Source organism: Armigeres subalbatus, chromosome 2 (assembly GCF_024139115.2).
Source record: "Armigeres subalbatus isolate Guangzhou_Male chromosome 2, GZ_Asu_2, whole genome shotgun sequence".
In the NCBI taxonomy this organism is placed as follows: Eukaryota; Metazoa; Arthropoda; class Insecta; order Diptera; family Culicidae; genus Armigeres; species Armigeres subalbatus.
Window position 1 is genome coordinate 121,235,378 of NC_085140.1, and position 25,937 is coordinate 121,261,314.

The following is a 25,937-nucleotide window of genomic DNA, read 5'->3' on the forward strand; positions in this document are numbered from 1 at the left end:
CTTCGTTAAAAGTCTCCATGTATCAGGTAAAAGAGATTCGATGATATTAGTATTTTTGCCTTTATCGTATACTAAGTATACGTAAAGGCTATACACCCAGGTTTTTTTTACGCGGTTGGAATTAATTAATTTCTCGGTTAACCTGAACTTTCACAGCTTTTCAAATACCCCCTGAATTTTCTTTGATTTTTTGTGATTTTTTTGGTGGGGTTAACTCATTGCTTCATTCACCCTGAAGGTCTTAAACGACCAAAACCAAACCGTGTAAAAAAAAACCTGGGTGTACCATCACTCCAAAACCAAACTTTTGATAGAAGGCTCGGAGACCCATAGTGTTATATACCAATCGACTCAGCTCGACGAATTGAGGTGATGTCTGTTTGTGTGTATGTATGTATGTGTGTGTGTATGTGTGTATGTGTACAAAATTTTGTAGACACACTTTTGGGAACTTAGCATTGGCCAAATCACTCGCAACATTCGACTGAGAATCCTGTCCCATTATTTGCTATTGAAAATTGGCAATTGGACTATGGGATCAAAATTTATGGCCAAAATACTATTTTCTATGCGCAAAACACGCTAAAAAGCACTCACTCATATTTTTTAGTTTTTTTTTGCACGAGAAAGGCACCAACACCGCTAGGTGGATTAATCAGGGTTTTTTCATAAGACTTTTCAATATGATACTAACAACGATATCGTAAGCTTATTACAGATAACAGGGGGAGATAAGCATCGATCAACGTACTTGTGATAACTTGAGGTTAAACTTTTTATTTTTGCCTTTTTCGGCTATATATTCACTTCCTAGACGATTATGTGATAGAAGGTCCGGAAACCCATAGTGTTATATACCAATCGACTCACCTCGACGAATTAAGATGATGTCTGTCTGTGTGTATGTGTGTATGTATGTGCGCAAAATGAAACTCACTCATCTTTTAAGCATTTATCTTGATCCGATTTGTTTGCAATAAATTGCTTTCGACGGGGAATCTCGTCCCATTGTTTCCTATTGAAAATTGGCCAGATGGGACTATGGGGTTAAAAGTTATGGCCAAAATACGATTTATATACAAAAAACACGCTAAGAAATTCTCACTCAATTTTTCAGTATATCTAATGTACGAGAAAGGCACAACGACCAATGGTATTTGATGGTTCGGCATGGAAGATAGGATGACCAAAAGTTCATAGTACACGGAACAAAGAGAAAGAAACAAAACAAAAACTGAGAAAGAAAACAAAAGTATTGGATTGATTTCAGACGAGCAAAGAAAGACATAGATGGGCTCCATATTGACTAGATCTCGATCTCTCAAAACATCGGTTACTTCCCTGAAGGAATGTTTTCTTACAAAGGTACAAAAAAGGTATTTTCTGGATGCGTCGTCTTCCATGTAGTATCTAATTACGTACCGATGCCGTCGCAACCGGCTTAAACCTAAACGGATTGCAATCGACAATATTTATTTTGTAAAGATTTGCGTTTAGTATTTAAAGTGAGATCTTATTCTAATACATAAAGTGACCAGATATATTTTGTGCAAGCGCGGGACAAAAAAAATGATATCCTTGTTTCTATTCAGAAACGTGCTAAAGTCCACACATTCACATTTGATAACTCTCTGGGACTCGCTTGGTCTTGGATCAATCACGTAATCCCGCCCCTGGTATGCATAAAGAGCGAGGTTTTCTTGAAATTGTTTAATTTTTTACAACAGTTTGAGTTCCTGAAGGTTAAACTTATTTGTATTGGATACATGATTCATTTTGTTAACTTTCAAAGTGATCGTATTTTCGTTTTATGCAATTAGGCAGGGGGCTCAAATTTACTTAAAATTCCTTTATCTTACTAAGGTTTTTTTTATTACAAAAATCAACTACGCTGAGCTAATTCAAGTTTCATTTCTTATGAGATACAATTCGGTTTTATTTTTTTCCTGCAAACTGACAGACGATTTATTATAATTATTCTTTAAGCTTAAAGCAAAAATAGCTCGGATTCAAACTCATCGAACGTGCTTAGATATCAAGTGAAGTTTTTACTGAAATAATATTCAAATAACGACATAAGAACACGATGTAAGTTGAAATTGTTGAACTAGAGATCCTACATTCAGAGATCTTGAGCCAACCGAGCATTGAAAACTATCAAAATCTGAGCCAAATGAGCATTGTTATTTTCTATATTTCTTTGAATTTTGAATTTTGAAATACCTTCAGTTCTTCACTTTGAAAGCATTTTTATTGTTGCAGATTGAGCGGATGCGATTTTAGTGGAATGTTTCTCAATAGCACGTTCAAACTTCCCATTTCACTTTATTGTAGCTTTTTTAGTGGGTATCCAATTAAACATTGTTCTCGTGTCCATAAGGACTTGACTAGGATCACTAGAATATATCAAAGCGCAGGCTTGTCAAAATTCCTCAAACTCGCTTGAGTTAAGGAGGAAATTAAATTGGAAACCATCAAACACGTGTGCTGCCGCTCGGTGTGGCAGTTGAAATTTTGCGAGAGACGAAGAGAGACAAATGACACACCGTCGATGGTTGTTAGAAACCACTTTCCTTCGTCCAATAATTATTTTTCTAGCATCTTCTTCTATATAATAAAAATGAAATGGTCTGTGTTCGTATCCGCATAACTCAAAAACGGCTGGATGGATTTTCTCAATTCCTTCAGCAAATATGTCCGTTATCGTTTCCGACGGCTTTATATAATATTTTCTCATGCGAAAATCACGAGTAAGGTTTAGTAAATCGTGAAAAACTAAAATAAAGATTCGTACGAATATTTTGCATCGTGCATTTTCGCCTACTATGCAGTACAACGTCTGCCGGGTCGACTAGTCTTTAATAAAATTTATTATGCATTCAGCACAATCCGAAAAACCAGCGCTGTAAAGCTAGCAGCACTTATTACTTCTGACAGTTGAAATAATTCTTTTCTGACAACCGTTCTGCATGATTCTAGCAGAATATCATAAAAAATATTCATTGTCATTAAGCCACGGATCATCATTAAGCCTCCAGAGCGATGCTTTGTAAGTGACAAAAATCGTGGAGGCTATTTTTATTCGGTTTTGAGTATAAGTGAGAGTGAGTGACGCACCACAATAAAAAGAAGAACGACAAATTTGCAAATATTTTAATTTCAACGTCTCTGTTTCGAATCCAAAATAAATTCTTTCAAAACGCATGCCATTAACCAATATACTTAATAAATTATCAAAATCCAATTAGTTCTTGAAAAACGTTTACTAAATGACTGCTATTTTTACAATATTTCTTTATTTCGCGGGACATTATCTTGAAATAAGTGAAACGCGGGACATTTCGCGGGACACTTTTCAGCGCGGGCGGAGACGAGCCGGCCTCGGGCTGAAAGTCTCTTTAATAAAGACACAAAAAAAAAAAAAATGTCAGCGCGGGACAAATGGTGAAAATGCGGGACGTCGGGTTACTTTACTAATACATAACGTGAAGGAAACATCGTCGGAAACAAGTCTACACCTCTTAACCAGGGTCAATATATCGAAATATAGAGGTTTTGATCTCCATCCCTAATGTGTACAGCCCAATAGTTCTAGTACCGTCGCACAGAAAAGTAACTAGAACAAATTCGTGGGCAAAACCCAATTTTTTTTTCAACATTTATACATTGTTTTATTTTTTGGATACTCAAAAACATTCAGCATACTGTGGCTATTTCATAAATGTCCCAGATTATTGTAAAAAAATACAATTTCGGCTCAAAAAAAGGCATTGAATGGAACTTTTCGTGCTTTTTTTTTGTGAAGCATCAAGCAAATTTGGTTTTACATGTCTAAGCTCATTGTCATCCCCGACGACGGTATTTTACATGATCAATAACGGCCACGTCTTTACATTCTATCGCCTCACTAAATGCAAGCCGAGTACACTTCTACGTTTGCCATGAGTTGAAGCAGAATGTTATTGGAGTCTGCGGGTTAATGTGAAAGAATTGAAAGGATGGTATGTTCTACATTGAGATATTGAAACGAATTTTCGTTCATTTCGAATTCTAACAATTACTGCTAGAATTTTTCAAGTTGTAGATAAAACATATAAGATGGAAACGGTATTAAGTACATGTCTAGCGATTGCTAATATATTAGAAATATATGGAAAGAAACAAAATAGGAGAATGAAACGGGCCTTGGATTGAACTCACGACCACCTACGTATGAAGCAGATGGGAAATTACTCTAAATTTCGTTTTGCTCACCTTATTACATGGATTTTTTTTCTGAATTTTTACAATTTTCATGCTTTTTAACACAAAAAACTATTCGGAATTGAGTAAAATAATAATTGGGACTTTTAAAATAAAAATAAAAATATATTAAATAAAAACGAGAAAGGCAAAAGGCGTTACAATTGAACATATTTCCATAGATGACTCCTTCGTTAAAAACGTTTAAGGTGCAGGGACAATTTTATCAATTTAATTGCTTTTTTGTATTTTTGTTAGGGGGAATGACGGCTTTTGCAGGTTTTGCTTTATTATTGGCAGGGGGTTTTTTATGACTGACTATGCTCAAAGAATATTGTTGTCAAATTTCATAAAATTTGGTCGACAAAAACCCCCCTGACAATACTAGAACAAAACCTGCCAAAGCCGTCTTTCCCCCTATGGAAATTTTCTTATTTTTTCAATGCTTCGGAATTTCCACGGGAAATCCTCAGGAATTTCCACGGGAAATCCTTCGGAATTTCCGAGGGGAAATCTTTCGGAATTTCCGGGGGAAATCCTTCGGAATTTCCGAGGGGAAATCCTTCGGAATTTCCGAGGGGAAATCCTTCGGAATTTCCGAGGGGAAATCCTTCGGAATTTCCGAGGGGAAATTCTTCGGAACTTCCGAGGGGAAATCCTTCGGAATTTCCAAGGTGAAATTCTTCGGAATTTCCGAGGGGAAATCCTTCGGAATTTCCAAGGGGAAATCCTTCGGAATTTCCGAGGGGAAATCCTTCGGAATTTCCGAGGGGAAATCCTTCGGAACTTCCGAGGGGAAATCCTTCGGAATTTCCGAGGGGAAATCCTTCGGAATTTCCGAGGGGAAATCCTTCGGAATTTCCGAGGGGAAATCCTTCGGAATTTCCGAGGGGAAATCCTTCGGAATTTCCGAGGGGAAATCTTTAGGAATTTCCGAATGGTAATCCTTCGGAATTTCCGAGGGGAAATTCTTCGGAACTTCCGAGGGGAAATCCTTCGGAATTTCCAAGGTGAAATTCTTCGGAATTTCCGAGGGGAAATCCCTCGGAATTTCCGAGGGGAAATCCTTCGGAATTTCCGAGGGGAAATCCTTCGGAATTTCCGAGGGGAATTTCCGAGGGGAAATTCTTCGGAACTTCCGAGGGGAAATCCTTCGGAATTTCCAAGGTGAAATTCTTCGGAATTTCCGAGGGGAAATCCCTCGGAATTTCCGAGGGGAAATCCCTCGGAATTTCCGAGGGGAAATCCTTCGGAATTTCCAAGAGGAAATCCTTCGGAATTTCCGAGAGGAAATCCTTCGGAATTTCCGAGGGGAAATCCTTCGGAATTTCCGAGGGGAAATCCTTCGGAATTTCCGAGAAATCCTTCGAATTCGAGGAAATCCATCGGAATTTCCGAGGGAAATCCTTCGGAATTTCCGAGGGAATTTTTCGGAATTTCCGATGGAAATCCTTCGGAATTTCCGATGGAAATCCTTCGGAATTTCCGAGGGAAATGCTTCGGAATTTCCGATGGAAATCCTTCGGAATTTCCGAGGGAAATGCTTCGGAATTTTCGTGGGAAATCCTTCAAAAATTCCAAGGGAAAACGTTCGGAATTTCCGAGGGAAAACCTTCGGAATTTCCGAGGAAAATCCTTCGGAATTTCCGAGGGAAATCCTTCAGAATTTCCGAGGGAAATCCTTAGGAATTTCCGAGGGAATCCTTCGCAATTTCCGAGGGAAATCCTTCGGAATTTCCGAGGGAAATCCTTCAGAATTTCCGAGGGAAATCCTTAGGAATTTCCGAGGGAATCCTTCGCAATTTCCGAGGGAAATCTTCCGGAATTTCCGAAGGAAATCTTTAGGAATTTCCGAAGGAAATCTTTAGGAATTTCCGAAAGAAATCTTTAGGAATTTCCTAGGGAATCCTTCGGAATTTCCGAGAAATCCTTCGGAATTTCCGAGGGAAATCCTTCGAATTTCCGAGGAAATCTTAGAAATTTCCGAGAAATCCTTCGGAATTTCCGAGGAAATCTTAGGAATTTCCGAGGAAATCCTTCGAATTTCCGAGGAAATCCTTCGGAATTTCCGAGGAAATCCTTCGGAATTTCCGAGGAAATCCTTCGGAATTTCCGAGGAAATCCTTCGAATTTCCGAGAAATCCTTCGGAATTTCCGAGAAATCCTTCGAATTTCCGAGGAAATCCTTCGGAATTTCCGAGGAAATCCTTCGGAATTTCCGAGAAATCCTTCGAATTTCCGAGAAATCCTTCGGAATTTCCGAGGAAATCCTTCGAATTTCGAGAAATCCTTCGGAATTTCCGAGAAATCCTTCGGAATTTCCGAGGAAATCCTTCGAATTTCCGAAATCCTTCGGAATTTCCGAGGAAATCCTTCGGAATTTCCGAAATCCTTCGAATTTCCGAGAAATCCTTCGGAATTTCCGAGAAATCCTTCGAATTTCCGAGGAAATCCTTCGGAATTTCCGAGGAAATCCTTCGGAATTTCCGAGGGGAAATCCTTCGGAATTTCCGAGGGGAAATCCTTCGGAACTTCCGAGGGGAAATCCTTCCGAATTTCCGAGGGGAAATCCTTTGGAATTTCCGAGGGGAAATCCTTCGGAATTTCCGAGGGGAAATCCCTCGGAATTTCCGAGGGGAAATCCTTCGGAATTTCCGAGGGGAAATCCTTCGGAATTTCCTAGGGGAAACCGTTCGGAATTGTCGAGGGGAATTTCCCAGGAGAAATCCTTCGGAATTTCCCAGGGGAAATCCTTCGGAATTTCCCAGGAGAAATCCTTCGGAATTTCCCAGGGGAAATCCATCGGAATTTCCAAGGGGAAATCCTTCGGAATTTCCAAGGGGAAATCCTTCGGAATTTCCAAGGGGAAATCCTTCGGAATTTCCAAGGGGAAATCCTTCGGAATTTCCAAGGGGAAATCCTTCGGAATTTCCAAGGGGAAATCCTTCGGAATTTCCAAGGGGAAATCCTTCGGAATTTCCAAGAAATCCTTCGAATTTCCAGGGAAATCCTTCGGAATTTCCCAGAAAAATCCTTCGGAATTTCCCAGGGGAAATCCTTCGGAATTTCCCTGGGGAAATCCTTCGGAATTTCCCAGGGGAAATCCTTCGGAATTTCCCAGGGGAAATCCTTCGGAATTTCCCAGGGGAAATCCTTCGGAATTTCCCAGGGGAAATCCTTCGGAATTTCCCAGGGGAAATCCTTCGGAATTTCCCAGGGGAAATCCTTCGGAATTTCCGAGGGGAAATCCTTCGGAATTTCCGAGGAAATCCACCGAATTTCGAGGAAATCCTTCGGAATTTCCGAGGGGAAATCCTTCGGAATTTCCGAGGGGAAATCCTTCGGAATTTCCGAGGGGAAATCCTTCGGAATTTCCGAGGGGAAATCCTTCGGAATTTCCGAGGGGAAATCCTTCGGAACTTCCGAGGGGAAATCCTTCGGAATTTCCGAGGGGAAATCCTTCAAAATTTCCGAGGGGAAATCCTTCGGAATTTCCGAGGGAAAATCCTTCGGAATTTCCGAGGGGAAATCCTTCGGAATTTCCGAGGGGAAATCCTTCGGAATTTTCGGGGGAAATCCTTTGGAATTTCCGAGGGAAATCCTTCGGAATTTCCGAGGGAAATCCTTCGGAATTTCCGAGGGAAATCCTTCGGAATTTCCGAGGGAAATCCTTCGGAATTTCCGAGGGAAATCCTTCGGAATTTCCGAGGGAAATCCTTCGGAATTTCCGAGGGAAATCCTTCGGAATTTCCGAGGGAAATCCTTCGGAATTTCCGAGGGAAATCCTTCGGAATTTCCGAGGGAAATCCTTCGGAATTTCCGAGGGAAATCCTTCGGAATTTCCGAGGGAAATCCTTCGGAATTTCCGAGGGAAATCCTTCGGAATTTCCGAGGGAAATCCTTCGGAATTTCCGAGGGAAATCCTTCGGAATTTCCGAGGGAAATCCTTCGGAATTTCCGAGGGGAAATCCTTCGGAATTTCCGAGGGGAAATCCTTCGGAATTTCCGAGGGGAAATCCTTCGGAATTTCCGAGGGGAAATCCTTCGGAATTTCCGAGGAAATCCTTCGAATTTAGGAAATCCTTCGGAATTTCCTGAAATCCTTCGAATTTCCCTGAAATCCTTCGGAATTTCCCAGGGAAATCCTTCGGAATTTCCCAGGGGAAATCCTTCGGAATTTCCCTGGGGAAATCCTTCGGAATTTCCCTGGGGAAATCCTTCGGAATTTCCCTGGGGAAATCCTTCGGAATTTCCCAGGGGAAATCCTTCGGAATTTCCCAGAAATCTTTTGAATTTCCCAGAAATCCTTCGAATTTCCAGAAATCCTTCGGAATTTCCCAGGGAAATCCTTCGAATTTCCCAGGAAATCCTTCCGAATTTCCCAGGGGAAATCCTTCGTAATTTCCCAGGGGAAATCCTTCGGAATTTCCCAGGGGAAATCCTTCGGAATTTCCCAGGGGAAATCCTTCGGAATTTCCCAGGGGAAATCCTTCGGAATTTCCCAGGGGAAATCCTTCGGAATTTCCGAGGGGAAATCCTTCGGAATTTCCGAGGGGAAATCCTTCGATTTCGAGGAAATCCTTCGAATTTCCGAGGAAATCCTTCGGAATTTCCGAGGGAAATCCTTCGAATTTCCGAGGAAATCCTTCGGAATTTCCGAGGAATCCTCCGAATTTCCGAGAAATCCTTCGGAATTTCCGAGGAAATCCTTCGAATTTCCGAGGGAAATCCTTCGGAATTTCCGAGAAATCCTTCGAATTTCGAGAAATCCTTCGGAATTCCCGAGGGAAATCCTTCGAATTTCGAGGAAATCCTTCGGAATTTTCGAGGAAATCCTTAGAATTTCCTTGGAAATCCTTCGGAATTTCCTGAAATCCTTCGGAATTTCCTTTGGGAAATCCTTCGGAATTTCTTTGGGAAATCCTTCGAATTTCCTTGGGAAATCCTTCGGAATTTCCGAGAAATCCTTCGAAATTTCGAGGAAATCCTTCGGAATTTCCGAGAAATCCTTCGAATTTCGAGAAATCCTTCGAATTTCGAGAAATCCTTCGGAATTTCCGAGAAATCCTTCGAATTTGAGGGAAATCCTTCGGAATTTCCGAGAAATCCTTCGGAATTTCCGAGGGAAATCCTTCGAATTTCGAGAAATCCTTCGAATTCCTGAAATCCTTCGAATTCCCGAGGGAAATCCTTCGGAATTTCGAGAAATCCTTCGGAATTTCCGAGGGGAAATCCTTCGGAATTTCCGAGGGGAAATCCTTCGGAATTTCCGAGGGGAAATCCTTCGGAATTTCCAAGAGGAAATCCTTCGGAATTTCCTTGGGAAATCCTTTGGAATTTCCTTGGGAAATCCTTCGGAATTTCCTTGGGAAATCCTTCGGAATTTCCTTGGAAAATCCTTCGGAATTTCCTTGGGAAATCCTTCGGAATTTCCTTGGAAAATCCTTCGGAATTTCCTTGGAAAATCCTTCGGAATTTCCTTGGAAAATCCTTCGGAATTTCCTTGGGAAATCCTTTGGAATTTCCGAGAGTAAATCCTTCGGAATTTCCGAGAGTAAATCCTTCGGAATTTCCGAGAGTAAATCCTTCGGAATTTCCTTCGGAATTTCCGAGGGGAAATCCTTCGGAATTTCCGAGGGGAAATCCTTCGGAATTTCCGAGGGGAAATCCTTCGGAATTTCCGAGGGGAAATCCTTCGGAATTTCCGAGGGGAAATCCTTCGGAATTTCCGAGGGGAAATCCTTCGGAATTTCCGAGGGGAAATCCTTCGGAATTTCCGAGGGGAAATCCTTCGGAATTTCCGAGGGGAAATCCTTCGGAATTTCCGAGGGGAAATCCTTCGGAATTTCCTTGGGAAATCCTTCGGAATTTCCTTGGGAAATCCTTCGGAATTTCCTTGGGAAATCCTTCGGAATTTCCTTGGGAAAAATTGGATTGAAATGGATAAATTGATATGAAATTTGCGAAAAAGAATCCACGTGTCTTGGAGGGAATCGAACCCTCAACCTCCTACTCTCAAGATAGGTTTAATAACCCCTACACAACAAGACCCCTTAAAAGTCACTTTTGCGGAAAAGCCATCAGAACCCGAGTACCAACCTCCACCGCGGTTAGCTCTTTTTTTTGCAAATTAAACATCTTTCGGATGCTTGATTTGTCCAATCTTCACATGTGCTTTACTGTTGTATATCCACAGACAAGCGAGCGCTTCTTGTTTTGTTAATAAGGGAACGTAAACAAAAATCGTTCCTTAATCCACATATTGAGAAAGCCAAAATTTGAATAAGTAATTAAATAAGTTAATTAAAATTATTTGAGTCAGTGCCAATAAAGTGAATAATGCAAAGATAAAAATATTCATTAACTCTCCGCTTTCGCTCAATGGCTCGATGTTCTAAGAACAATCCTGCTTCCATTTTGCTTAATAAAAGCTTTGATGAATTCAAGCTGAGAGATTTCGTAAACAATTATGTCATGTGGATTTGTTCGAACTGAAAATATTAATTATATGTAGGGTAAAACGACCTATTATGGAGGGGTTAAGCACCGTGTCAAAACAGAATTGATTACGAAAATTCTTCAAAAATTACCTGTTGGTCGATTTCCACATTGTAGTAGTTGAATAGGATGCTCGTTAACTATAGTTTCGTAAATATTACGTCAATTGTGCTGTTCTTATGTTGTTTTGTTTTTACCACAATAAAAACAAACTACCGCAATAATAGGACGCAGTTGCCTATCGTTGCGATATTTTTTGAAGGTCAGTCCTATTGTTGCGGTATTGCATGTAATTCTTATGGGGAGCGATACCGCAACAATAGGATCTTAGCACTACCGCAATAATAGGCTCAAAGGATTCAAATTTTTAACAAAAAATGTTGATTTTTCATCATTTTGAACGAAATTTAGTCAAACAAAAGCTGTTCTAGTCGTTAATCCGAAGAGTTTTAGCGTACCCACAATTGTTTTCAATGGTATTATATCCAGAACGGACTACTTTAACACTACCGCAACATTAGGGCATACCACAACGATAGGACGTTTTACCCTATGTTCAAAGGATCAGAACGCAAATTACTAGTTCAAACACACTAACAAATTAACACAATTGAATGATTCAGTGTTATCAATAAATGGTGGTTTCCGGGATTCCTCAACCCAATTTCGAATCAACTCAAATCAATTACGTTTCACCCATTAAGCAATCATTCATCAAGCTTCACGCTCTATCCCATCATCCAGGGGGAGATAAACATTCCGGTCCATCCTCGATCGGGCGGGAAATCCATTCGGTGGGAAGATGACGGCCAACCCACTGGAAATATGTACACCTCATGATTTATTATGCATCATTTAGTCCAGCAAACATTCGGTTGCTAATAAACACTCTGTTAATTAGCAGTCGCCTTCACTACCACCGTACCTATACGCCATATACCAACTCGCACCATGCACTTTTGCATATTGTGGCTGTGTATGGATTTTCTCACGGAATGTTGCTTGCAGGGTAATGAGGATATACGGTTCCGAATCTTCTCCAGCGGTGGTGTCACGGGATCGAAATGGACCTAGCGACATCCATACCACATTCAACACCGCATACACTACTCCTAGTCGGAAGGCTTAATTGAGGAAGCTCGAATGCTTTGACTCGGGACAGTTTTGCCAAGAGTTAATTATAATGTCCTTTGTCGTGTCCTGTTTCGGGATTAGGATGCTGAAATGGTTTTTACCGTTCGCTTCAGCGGAACGACATGGATCAGGATCCAATGAAGTTGTGTGACATTGGATATGTTCGGTCAATATCATCAGTTTGAATTAATAAGAAGTAACCGTGTGGGACCGAAAACCGTCTTCATAAATGATTATATTGAAATTTTATAAACTTTAATTGAAATATTTGATAATTATTTAATTTATAACTTTAATATAAATCTATAAATTTGTTCCTCGACAATCGAAATAAATTTAAACAGGATAACAACTTAGAACGTTGGTTTATTGAAATGTACAGATGGCCTCCAAAGTGTTCATTAAATATCATATTTTTCGCCAGTTGTTTCAATCAATCGCGTAGTTACAAATGCGTCTACGCAAATCCATACAAATCAGTTGAACTTGTCCGAGTCCCTATGGTTTCTGCCATATCTCCGTTCATTCCGTACGTGTTAGCTATACGCCCATAAACATCAATTATTTTGTTGGGAATATTTATTTTTATTCGTCAAACAAGCGCTGCTGATTGATCCCAAAGACCTTCCCAATCAGCCAAACCCATGAAGTATGTCATTCGGCTGGCAACGGCAGCAATTTCCAGACATCGAATTTCGCTGCACATTTCATGCTTGATCAATAAAACTGTTTGGTTGGCGTACCAATTAATACTCCATTTATTTTCCATGCGACTCAACTTCACCAATTTGGATGTTTGCTGTCTGGCGCACTCCATCGCACTGTGGGGTATAGTTACAATACTGTTGGCCAGTATTCCTCAGGCACACTTCGAAATTTATGTGAAAAATACACAACAGTTTGATTGAATGTGCAGAAATTCACAACATCGAAATTTACAGCATTTTCCTCTCTCACGTTTATTTATAACAATGTTTTAACTCTTTTTGGCTAAGCTAAAATAGTCAAAACAAAAAGTAAAAAAAAAATTGATTGTTCAATACTATTTCATCAAAGTTTGCATAAACTGTGTACGAACATATCCAGCAATGAATAAGAAAATGAAAAATCAAGTTGAGGTGATTTAGGCAAAAAAAAGGTTCAATTCGTTTGAACGAATATTTGCATGTACGTCGTCAGCAGACGTCGAAATGTCTCAATTTCGTCGTATCATATATTATAAATTATTATGCTCAATTTATTTATCATTTTTATTTCCCTTCTGCCTTTCCAGGAAAACTAAAATCGGCATCGGAGTGCGAATTCATAAACGTCATCGTTAAAGCTGAAAGTGCCATTTTATCGTCATCATTTTGTGCGTTCCAATGAAACAATAGTGCTACGGCGGGTGTCTGGAGAGAAAAAAAACAGAAATAATCTGAACTAAGGCTGTTTGCAGAAGCTTTAACTCGTAACGATAGAAGCCATTTATAGAGCCGAGCGAAAATCATGCAGCAATTAGGCGGCCGACGACACGCGGCCCCGAACCGTGGCTGGTTGGTCAAGCTGCTTATCTTGCTGGCAACCCTCGTGGCTACCGGCAATGCGATGGGCTGCCCGCAAAAGTGCTCTTGCCAGCAGCGTACGGTGCGATGTGTCAAGCAGCAGCTCGATAAGATTCCGGAAATGCCCCTCGATACCAACATTGTGTAAGTACATGTGTATGATTTGCTTTTCTGTCACAAGATTTGAGAGGCGGGTGTGAGAGATAAAAAGAAATGGCACAAAGCGGTTTGGTTCTTTCTTGGCATAGACTGATATGGGGCATAAATTAGGTACTCGATCTTCATTAAAAATATTCTCATTAATTGATTTGTTTTGAAGTTTGTTTATTTGGTGGGCTCAGCCGTGTATAACACTTTACGGAGCCATGTTTCTTTGCGGTTCGGGAATAGGCAATACAGCAGCTCACCCGGGCATTTGACGTCAGGGACGGTGTGGTGTGTCGTCCTGCTCGAGGTGTGGTTCGACTGGGAGTATCTTCCGGATGGCCAAGCTACGGAGCTCTACGGAGCAGAAATACAGAGACAATACAAAAAAAAACAGAACTTTGAAGAAAAAAAAAGAGTATTGGATTTTAATGTCTGAAGAACAAAGGAAATTATAGATAGCCTGCATATAAACAACATCACGATCCCCCAAAACACCTCTTATCTCCTGAAAGTGTTGTTTACCTCGGGCCACTAGGTAATTGCTCTCTGGAGACGTCGTTCTCCGAGCAGAACCAAACTACGTGATCGATGCCATCGTATACGGCTCCACACCTACATAAGTTGCTATCCACTAGGTTTAGAAAATTAAGAAATATGGAAAATGGCCACTGTCCAAGTTCGTTGTGTGTCCAGTTCCTTTGTCTGATTTGAATAGTGCTTTGACGGACTAATGGGAAAACTCGTTGCTCGAGAATCTATTATAAAGGCTATCATAAACCTCACATTATTAATTGATTAACGGAAAACTACTGATTCTGCCCAATATCCTATACAGTGGCACTGGGAGTTATTACGGACTTCGTAACCAGCTTAAGTCCCGTAGTCTGGTCAAGTCTCGTAGTCTTAAATTAATAAACTCCGCATCGGAAAAGGATGAACCGATCAAAGTTAAGGGATCGTTCAAAAATTACGTCCATCGTTTTTCGGCATTTTCAACCCCCCTCCCCCCTCCTGTCACAAACTGTCACAAATAATTGACCCCCCCCCTCCCCCTGTACGTACATGTCTCATTTATATTTTAGCGATTACTGTGGTTTATCTTTTTCGTACACTATTTTCACAATAACATAGTGAGTTATGTTCCTTACTAACAGTTTGAATGTTTTTAAAATGCAAGTTGTTTCTAAAATGCTTTCAGTATTTTTTTCTTGTGGACGGACGTCACATAAGACGAACCCCCCTCCCTCCCCCTGTCACAAAACTCTGACCCCCCTCCCCCCCTCAAACCTTGGACGTAATTTTTGAACGGCCCCTAATAAGGCAAACTGGCGGAAGTGGAATAAGGGGGTAAGAGTAAAAATCGACTTGAAAAATTGGAATTGTACCCCCGAGCGGTAATGGCCGCCAGCTTGCCTGCGGGTTAGTCTCTGATTTGACGTTTCTGGAGGTCAACTGCACCCACCATTCGAGCACTTTGATCAATGTGGTATATAAGAAGGCTTGAATTCACTGAATCAGCACCTTCTTATATGCAACATTGGTCAGAATGCTCGGAGCGGTGGGTGCGGTTGACCTCCAGACACGTCAAATCAGAGACTGAACCGCAAGCAAGCCGGTGGCCATTACCGCTCGCGGAAAACTGGATACAATACGTACACTAACACGGCTAACGCTTGAACTGTCATTTTAGGTTTCGCGAGAAGTTAACTTTTGCATTCATAAAATCAATTCTTATTTGCCCCAATTGTCCCTTTTTTAAGCTAATTTATATCACCGGTGACCATTATAGTATAATTAAACCAAACTCATTCAGTTGGTAGTGGTTTGTACCAAGAAAGCAAATAATTCAAAGATTTTACACTTGCCCTAGGTATCAAACACTGCGGGGAAGTGGATAATGTTCTGATCACGCATTTTTTCTTCCCTTCAGGGTTTATTTCGATAGTTGTGAATCTTAATTTGTTCCTTCTTTGTTATCGTTGTAATTTCAGTTGTGATTGGACTAATATACAAAAGAAAACACCAGATTAATCCACCTAACGGTATTGATGCCTCTTACATGTTTTACATATGAATAAAATGTATAAAAATTCGTTTTTGGAGTGATCATATAGCCTTTCGGTACAACTTTGTTGTACGAGAAAGGCAAAAATATAAAAATTGCACTGATAGGTAAACATATTCCACAATTCACATTCATTTATATTCATAACAAGTTTCGCCGTTGATTGGTATTTTTGCGAACAAATTTATTAAGGACGAGAATTCCTTGGGGACCTATTCCGTTAAGCCAATGAAATTATTCAACAAAAGATACTCAGAGCAATTATCGTTTTGATTTTAGTTATATGTAACTACTCATCACAATTGAAGGTCAAGGTAACATGGGTTTTCCACTTACCCCATCTCACTGGGGTAAGTGGAAAAAGAACTCCTTATTTTCAAATATATTTCCATAAATTTCAAGCGCCCGAAATGGTATAAATTACCGCATAGTTGGTCCAAAATACACTGTTTTTGTTAGCCCATTTTGATTGATCATTTAAACTGGTTTTACACTTTTACATTCAAACAAGCAATATCGATTTTTGCTTTTCCACTTCTCCCAGTGTACCTTAAATAAAAATGCCCAATGAAACTATAATAAAGCACGGGTGTGGCTCGCAAAAGTGCTCAGAGCGTGTGAAAAATTGCTAAAAAAATATTTTGAGCGCGCGTGGTGCTCGCAAAAGTGCTCAGTGCGTGTGAAAAATCACTAAAATATTTTGATCGGAAGTGGTGCTCGCATAAGTGCTCAGTGCGTTTGAAAACTCACGAAAAATATTTTGAGCGCGGGTGGGGCTCGTATAAGTGCTCAGTGCGTATCCAAATCGCTAAAAAAATTTGAGTCCTGTTGGTGCTCGCAAAAGTACTGAGAGCGTGTGAAAAATCGCTAAAAAAAAATTTGAGCGCGAGTGGTGCTCGTAAAAGGGCTCAGTGCGTAACCAAATTGCTAAAACATTTTGAGCGCGAGTGATACTGGCAAAAGTGCTCAGTGCTTGTGAAAAATCACTAAAATATTTTGAGGGCAAGTGGTGCTCGCAAAAGTGCTCAGTGCGTGTGAAAAATCACAAAAAATATTTTGAGCGCGAGTGGTGCTCGCAAAAGTGCTCAGTGCGTGTGAAAAACCACTCAAATAGTTTGAACGCGAGTGGTGCTCGCAAAAGTGCTCAGTGCGTGTGAAAAATCACTAACATATTTTGAGCGCGAGTGGTGCTCGCAAAAGTGCTCAGTGCGTATCCAAATCGCTAAAACATTTTGATCGCGAGTGATGCTGGCAAAAGTGCTCAGTGCTTTTGAAAAATCACTAAAATATTTTGAACGCGAGTGGTGCTCGCAAAAGTGCGTGTGAAAAATCGCAAAACAATATTTTGAACACGAGTGGTGCTCGCACAGTGCTCAGTGCGTGTAAAAAATCACTAACATATGTTGAGCGCGAGTAATGCTCGCAAAAGTGCTCAGTGCGTATCCAAATCGCTAAAACATTTTGAGCGCGAATGATGCTGGCAAAAGTGCTCAGTGCTTTTGGAAAATCACTAAAATATTTTGAGCGCGAGTGGTGCTCGCAAAAGTGCTCAGTGCGTATGAAAAATTGCAAAACAATATTTTGAACGAGAGTGGTGCTCGCAAAAGTGCTCAGTGCGTTTGAAAAATCGCTAAAATATTTTGAGCGCGAGTGGTGCTCGCATAAGTGCTCAGTGCGTATCCAAATCGCTTTAAAAAATGAGCGCGGGTAGTGCTCGCAAAAGTGATCAGAGAGTGTGAATAATCGCTAAAAAATATTTTGAGCGCGAGGGGTGCTCGCAAAAGTGCTCAGTGCGTATGCAAATCGCTAAAACATTTTGAGCGCAAGTGGTGCTCGAAAAAGTGCTCAGTGCGCATGAAAAATCACTGAAATATTTTGAGCGCAAGTAGTGCTCGCATAAAAAAAAACGAAAAAGTGCTATTTTTCAAGATTGGCCTAACATTTTCCCGATTTTGAACGAACATTGGTTGAATTTTTCAGGCCGGTTCACACGTGCAGCACTTTTTTGGTTTTAATTTTCACTTTTTTAAATAGTTAGAGGGTTCTTCGGGAAATTTGACCTTAAATCCAGATCCATCAATTACGTAACGCAAAAGTTAAGCGATTTCAACTCCCCTCCCCTCTATATCACACTTTTTGAATGAAACTTCTGAAAATTGTGTATGGATCGTCACACTTCACTCAACCCCCCCTCTCCCCTCTAAGCGTTTCGTAACTTGTGTACGCTCCCTAACTGATTGAGACAAAAAATGAGATACAATTCTTGATGGGAAAGGTTAATTATATTCAAAAGAAGACAATAATGAGGCAACAAAAACAAATTTAATTTTACATGCAATACATAAACTTGGAAGTTTCAACGATGTTGATTGAATTCCATGTTAATTTATGTTAATTTAACATCAAATCTAATTTTAGATGTTTATTGATGCTCCAAATATGTGCATCATTCATTTCATTCATTTATCTAGTTTACATCTAAACAGATAACACTGAATCAACAATTTGACGCCACAATACACGGTTCGAGGCCGCATCTCTCCATCATCGAATGTGCCCCCACGCTCTCCAAGTCGTTTTTGCACCTGGTCTGCCCATCTCGCTCGCTGCGCTCCACGCCGTCTCGTACCTGCCGGATCGGAAGCGAACACCATCTTTACAGGGTTTTCTGTCCGGCATTCTTGCAACACGTCCTGCCCATCGTACCCTTCCGGCTTTAGCTTCCTTCAGGATACTGGGTTCGCCGTACAGCTGCGCGAGCTCGTGGTTCATTCCATTCTGGCCGCCACACACCGTCCTCTTGCACACCGCCAAAGATGGTCCTAAGCACCCGTCTCTCGAATACTCCGAGTGCTTGCAAGTCCTCCTCGAGCATTGTCCATGTTTCATGTCCGTAGAGGACTACCGATCTTATAAGCGTCTTGCACATGACACATTTAGTGCGGTGGTGAATCTTTTTTGACCGCAGTTTTTTCTGGAGCCCGTAGTAGGCCCGACTTCCACCGATAGTGCGCCTTCGTATTTCACGACTAACATTGTTATCAGGAGTTAGCAAGGATCCAACGTAGACGAATTCCTCGACCACCTCGAAGGTATCCCCGTCTATCGTAACATTGCTTCCCAGGCGGACCCTGTCGCGCTCAGTTCCGCCCACAAGCATGTACTTCGCGATGCATTTACCACCAGTTCAACTTTTGTTGCTTTACGTTTCAGGCGGATGTACAGTTCTGCCACCTTTGCAAATGTTCGGCCGACAATGCCGACCATGTCATCCGCGAATCAAATAAATTGACTGGATCTGTTCAAAATCGTACCTCGGCTGTTACACCCGGCTCCGGCACATCTTTTTGTGCAATGTGGAACAACAAGCTCGAAAGTCCAACACCTTGTCCTAGTCCCCGGTGCGATTCGATCGTGTTCGTCCGAAATCTTCACACAGTTTTGCACACCATCCACCGTTGCTTTGCTGTTCTCATTCATTATTTCCCATAGCCCTACGTGGTCAATATTGTCGTATGCCGCCTTGAAATCGATAAACACATGGTGCGTTGGGGCATGGTATTCACGGCATTTTTGGAGGATTTGCCACTCCTCCAGTAGATGTTCAGTTTCCCAAATTCTGACTATCAGTTTGTGCAGGCAAGTGGCCAGCTTTTCCGGGCCCATCTTGATGAGCTCAGCTTTGATACCATCCGTCTTTAGCTGTTGGATGGCATCCTTAACTTCCCTCAAGGTGGGGGTTCGTTGGCTTCCTCCTTTCTCCTCCGCTGCTATGACTGTGACTGCCTGTACTCTCGGCGATATTCAAATGTTCCTCGTAGTGCTGCTCTGACCTCTTGATCACCACACGTTCGTCCGTCAAGATGCACCCATCCTTGTCCTGAAAATTTCGGCTCGCGGCACGAAGCCTTTGCGGGATGCGTTGAGCTTCTGATAGAACTTGCCTGTTTCTTGAGAACGGCACAACTGTTCCATCTCCTCGCACTCCGCTTCTTCCATGCGGCGTTTCTTCTCCTGAAAAAAGCGGGTCTGCTGTCTCCGCGCTGCTTCCTTCTCCTCCAGAATCTGTCTGCACTCTTCATCGAACCATTGCGTTGTTAATGGCTGCTTTAACTGTATTCCAGCAGTCCTCAAGAGGGGCCGCATCGAACTCATCATCTTCCGGCCCGGCTGTCTCGAGATGCTGCGCGTATGCAGTGGCGACAACAGTTTGCTCCAGTCGCTCTAGGTCGTACCGCGGCGGCCGTCGGTACCGAACATTGTTGATGACGGATTATTTTGGAAGCAGTTTAACCATCACCAGATAGTGGTCAGAGTCAATGTTAGCGGCACGATATGTCCTGACGTCGATAATGCCGCAGAAGTGCCGTCCATCAATTTGTGATTTTGTCTGCAGTGGTGATCTCCAGGTGTACCAATACGGAAGGCTATGTTGGAAGTAGGTGCTGCGAATGGACATATTCTTGGAGGCGGCGAAATCAATTAGTCGTAGGCCGTTTTCGTTCGTCAGACAGTCAGCGTCAATAGTCAGTCTAAACTCCAACCAGAACGCGCAAAACTCCTATGATGATTTTGACGTCGTGGCTTGGGCAGCTGTCGTACTAACGTTCCAGCTGCGCGTAGAATACATTCTTATCACCATCTTCCAACCTGAGACTTCAAACGTGTTGCCCATGGACGTTGATTACGCTAAAGTTCAAGAACCGGTCTTTGATCCTCAATCTGGAAAACGAGGGCTTGATTATATAATTGATTGTACGAACTTCCTTCTGGAAGGAAATTCTCTACTTATCCCGTGGATTCGCATAAGTGTCTCTGCTTATGAAACCACACCAATCTAATTTTTGGCCCTTCGTACAGGAGTTTGATGAAGTACAAATAATAATATAAGCATGATCAAATCGTTTATCAGATATGATCAGTGCTACTGGAAGGTGCCTTGCTACAATAGATGGTAGTATCATCATCATCATTATCATCATTAAGGTTCTTTTCGAATTATTCTGTTACTAGTCGACCGACAGACATTGCCCTGCATAGTGGGCAAATTTTCGCGTTGTGAACTGTCCATGTGAAATTTCTATACGAATTCAAATTTTAGTTTTTCATGATTTACTTAACCTTATTCACGGTCCTTGCATGAAGAAAAATCATATAATCCTGTCAAAAACGATAATCAACATACCTGCTGAAGGAATGAAGAAAATCTGTCCAGCCGTTTTCGAGTTATGCGGATACGAACACAGACAATTTCATTTTTATATATACAGAAGATAGATACACCACTACCACTGTAATTGTAGTGCTTCCCAAACATTGTACTGTGAGTACAATCAAAACTGGGCCACTTTAGAGGTGCTGTAAGAAAATAAACAGAAATAAACTCTAAATTAAGCTACTGGATTTTTAAAATTTCTCACATACTGTAAGCAAATATTTCTAGTTTGTTAAATCATAATAAAAATATAAACAGAAGTCAAAATATTTTCAAAGAAGGGATGGTCCAACATCTAAATTACTGCTAGCATTTAAGGACACCCCAAGCATCGCCGTCCAGGTGCAAGTTGCAATCAGCTTTTTGAAAAACCCTTCCATCATGTTTCATATTTTTCGCTGTTGTCTTTCTGTTCGTATCTGCACTTATTCACATACATATGTGCACATCCATTCCATGGTAAAACATTGCACAATCTTTCAGAGCTGCATAATGTTGAGTAGGTTTGTTCCGCTCCAGATATGTTTGACTTATATTTCCTCATAGTTGTGTAAATTATCAAATATTAACGCCCTTTTCACGTGTTGAACCATTGAATCTATCTCTTTTTTACCTTTCTCTTACCTTTTAATAACAAATAAGAAACAGTTTCAGATGTAAAGAATTATATCTATGAAAACAGTTTTAAAATAAGATCTTATTCAAAATTTGTTGTCGTAATGGTGAAACTTTCAAAGGAGAATTTCAATATTAATTATTTCTGCGAGCTCGCATATAATATCACGATGGAACAGCTGAACACGAAGAGTGTCCTGGAGCGATTCTGCACCGTGTCGTTTATGATGATGACGATGGGTGGTGGTGGCAGCGGCTACGTGGGAGTACCGGAGTTCCTCGCCTATTTGTGCAAAGTTGAAATTCATATGCAAATATTTGCACAATGCACGCTTTTGCCAATGCTGATGGGGCTGCTGTTGCTGTCGCTGATAGTGATATTTGTGATGCCATAGACATCATGTGTTGCTTTTTCGACGACGAGCTGTCTGATTCAGTTTTCCCGTTCAGACCCACCACCTACCGGCTGACGGTTTCATCTTGTCATTATGTATTTTTATACATATGTATATTCGTATATGGGGTAGGGTGCCACAGTATTGTTAATTCATTAAACACAACCAGATAATTGCGAATTCATGTTAAGGAACCCATTCAATATTTTAGGCTGAACTTAATTAGTGTTCTATGAAAACCCACATCAATGAAAAGATAATTTAAAATCAGACCAAAGTTTTCATTTTATCGATTAGTTTTAACCCGATTCTAATCTCAAGCAAGAAATCAAGAAATGCAAAGTTAACGTTAGTGGGGCTTTGTAAAATTCAATTTTATTTTCCAAGTCGACGCGCACTCATTTCTTTCGATAATATTCAAATAATGTGGGTATTATAAACATATTTTTCATAGACATAATATTTTTCTTCAACAACGCTTTTAGTTTTTTGTGCCTCCGAAATTTTGGCGTGAGCACCATGACTTTTTCCACTTCAAGCTTTTTGAACACCCTGTTATAAAACCGAGTTTCTAGCGACTGCCTACCGTACCGGGACTAGCAACGACGACTAAAGGAGGATGGGTCAATAGGCTCCCCTTAACCTTTTTCGATGGTATTATAATAATCAATATAAACTGAAATACCGAATCATGCAGATATCAAATCTACAAAACTAGCAACATATCTGAACGATCTATCTTAAACTACTAGATTTTTGTGTCTTTCAAAAGGTTTCCCCAAAGACACGCGACGCGAATCTATCGCTTGGCAACTGCGATTCTATCGCCGTTGGTATGGAAGCATAAATGGAATATTATCTGCAGTAACTCAACGATAGAATCGCGGCGACTAATTGTTGCCGTTGCGGCGCTGAAATCGCTTAAGCCTGGGGGATTCATTTCATTTATTTAGTCTACATCTATACAGATAACACTGAATCAACAATTTGACGCCACAATACACGGTTCGAGGCTGCATCTCTCCATCCTCGAATACGCCCCACGCTCGCCAAGTCGTTCTGCACCTGGTCTGCCCATCTCGCTCGCTGCGCTCCACGTCGTCTCGTACCTGCCGGATCGGAAGCGAACACCATCTTTGCAGGGTTGCTGTCCGGCATTCTTGCAACATGCCCTGCCCATCGTACCCTTCCGGCTTTAGCTACCTTCTGGATACTGGGTTCGCCGTAGAGCTGAGCGAGCTCATGGTTCATTCTTCGCCGCCACACACCGTCTTCTTGTACACCGCCAAAGATGGTCCTAAGCACCCGTCTCTCGAATACTCCGAGTGCTTGCAAATCTTCCGCGAGCATTGTCCAAGTTTCATGTCCGTAGTGGACTACCGGTCTTATCTGCGTCTTGTACATGACACATTTGGAACGGTGGTGAATTTTTTTTACCGCATTTTCTTCTGGAGCCCGTAGTAGGCCTGACTTCCACAGATGATGCGCCTTCGTATTTCACGACTAACGTTGTTGTCAGCCGTTAGCAAGGATCCGAGGTAGACGAATTCCTCGACCACCTCGAAGGTATCCCCGTCTATCGTAACACTGCTTCCCAGGCGGACCCTGTCGCGCTCGGTTCCACCCACAAGCATGTACTTTGTCTTTGACGCATTCACCACCAGTCCAACTTTTGTTGCTTCACGTTTCAGGCGGGTGTACAGTTCTGCCACCTTTGCAAATGTTCGGCCGACAATGTCCATGTCATCCGCGAAGCAAATAAATTGACTGGATCTGTTGAAAATCGTACCCCGGCTGTTACACCCGGCTCTCCGCATGACACCTTCTAGCGCAATGTTGAACAACAGGCACGAAAGTCCATCACCTTGTCTTAGTCCCCGGCGCGATTCGAACGAACTGGAGTGTTCGCCCGAGATCTTCACACAGTTTTGCACACCATCCACCGTTGCTTTGATCAGTCTGGTAAGCTTTCCAGGGAAGCTGTTCTCGTCCATAATTTTCCATAGCTCTACGCGGTCTATACTGTCGTATGCCGCCTTGAAATCAACGAACAGATGGTGCGTTGGGACCTGGTATTCACGGCATTTTGGAAGGATTTGCCGTACAGTAAAGATCTGGTCCGTTGTCGAGCGGCCGTCAACGAAGCCGGCTTGATAACTTCCCACGAACTCGTTCACTAATGGTGACAGACGACGGAAGATGATCTGGGATATCACTTTGTAGGCGGCATTAAGGATGGTGATCGCTCGAAAGTTCTCACACTCCAGTTTGTCGCCTTTCTTGTAGATGGGGCATATAACCCTTCCTTCCACTCCTCCGGTAGCTGTTCGTTTTCCCAGATTCTGACTATCAGTTTATGCAGGCAAGTGTCCAGCTTTTCCGGGCCCATCTTGATGAGCTCAGCTCCGATACCATCCTTACCAGCGGCTTTGTTGGTCTTTAGCTGTTGAATGGCATCCTTAACTTCCCTCAAGGTGGGGGGCTGGTTGGCTTCCATCGTCCGCTGAACTGACGTAGTCATCTCCTCCGCTGCCTTGACTTTCACTGCCTGTACTCTCAGCGCCATTCAGATGTTCCTCGTAGTGCTGCTTCCACCTTTCGATCACCACACGTTCGTCCGTCAAGATACTCCCATCCTTATCCCGGCACATTTCGGCTCGCGGCACGAAGCCTTTGCGGGATGCGTTGAGCTTCTGATAGAACTTGCGTGTATCTTGAGAACGGCACAGCTGCTCCATCTCCTCGCACTCCGCTTCTTCCAGGCGGCGTTTCTTCTCCTGAAAAGGCGGGTCTGCTGTCTCCGCTTCCGTCTATAACGTTCCACGTTCTGCCGGGTACCTTGCTGCAGCGCGACCGCCCGCGCTGCGTCCTTCTCCTCCAGAATCTGTCTGCACTCTTCGTCGAACCAATCGTTCCGTCGACTTCGACCCATATACCCGACGTTGTTCTCCGCTGCGTCGTTAATGGCTGCTTTGACTGTATTCCAGCAGTCCTCAAGAGGGGCCCCATCGAGCTCACCCTCTTCCGGCAACGCTGCCTCGAGATGCTGCGCGTATGCAGTGGCGACATCAGGTTGCTTCAGTCGCTCTAGGTCGTACCGCGGCGGTCGTCGGTACCGAACATTGTTGATGACGGATAGTTTTGGGCGCAGTTTAACCATCACCAGATAGTGGTCAGAGTCGATGTTAGCGCCACGATATGTCCTGACGTCGATAATGTCGGAGAAGTGCCGTCCATCAATCAGAACGTGGTCGATTTGTGATTCTGTCTGCAGTGGCGATCTCCAGGTGTACCGATACGGGAGGCTGTGTTGGAAGTAGGTGCTGCGAATGGCCATATTCTTGGGGGATCTTTAACGCGTAAAGCATCCCCACAAAACCCGCTTCTTGCATGAGAAATAAGTGGTGAACGCATGGTTGTTTAATTACCGTAGTGCGTTAATCCACAATCTCAAATAACTAATATTGAATTGTAATGAAAATGTGAGCTTAGAGTAATATTTTGGTTTTATGCAGGTTTTATAACACTCTTGTTGAGTAAATTATGGTCGTCAAGAGCGTTATAAAACTAAGAATGTTGTTCTGAAGAAATGTATTACATTTACATATAATTGAATTTGTAGTTGTTTTTATGTGTTGAAGCATTTTACACCATTCTCCCCCAACTCGTCCTTTGCCCGCCATTCCATTATGTGAATTGAGCCGGCTGAACTCGGCGGCGGTTGTTGTCGCCGCTGCGCTGGCTGCACTGACTGCTGGCTGGTGCAATAAACAGCAAGGTGTTGTCGGGGTTTTATTTTCTTTTGATTCCGGCCAGGTATAGTCCACCGGGTCTAACGAGTTTGAGATATTGCTTAATATGCTCGTTTCCCACGGGAAATGCACTCAACTTATTCGAGAAATGAACGCCCGGAGTGCCTTGAAGCGAACCGTGGGGAAATTTCTATTCAAATATGTGACACATGATGTATTATGACTGACAAAGATAACATGATTAACGAGTTTAAATATGACTATATAAACCGTTTGAGCTGCAAATTTGTAGTCTTAATTTGATTTGATTATAATCAAACTGCTTCAATT

General features: G+C 42.0%; 1 protein-coding gene across 8 annotated transcripts in view; it reads left to right on the top strand.

The window, feature by feature from the left end:
• Positions 1-25,937, top strand: part of LOC134210761 (peroxidasin) — a 671,031-nt gene that overhangs the window by 55,590 nt on the left and 589,504 nt on the right. For all 8 annotated transcript variants that reach the window (XM_062687010.1, XM_062687008.1, XM_062687009.1 and 5 more), the window contains exon 3: positions 13,148-13,562. In XM_062687010.1, coding sequence (XP_062542994.1) covers positions 13,363-13,562 — 200 coding nt within the window. In that variant the 5' untranslated portion in view covers positions 13,148-13,362. The remainder of the gene's footprint in view (positions 1-13,147; positions 13,563-25,937) is intronic.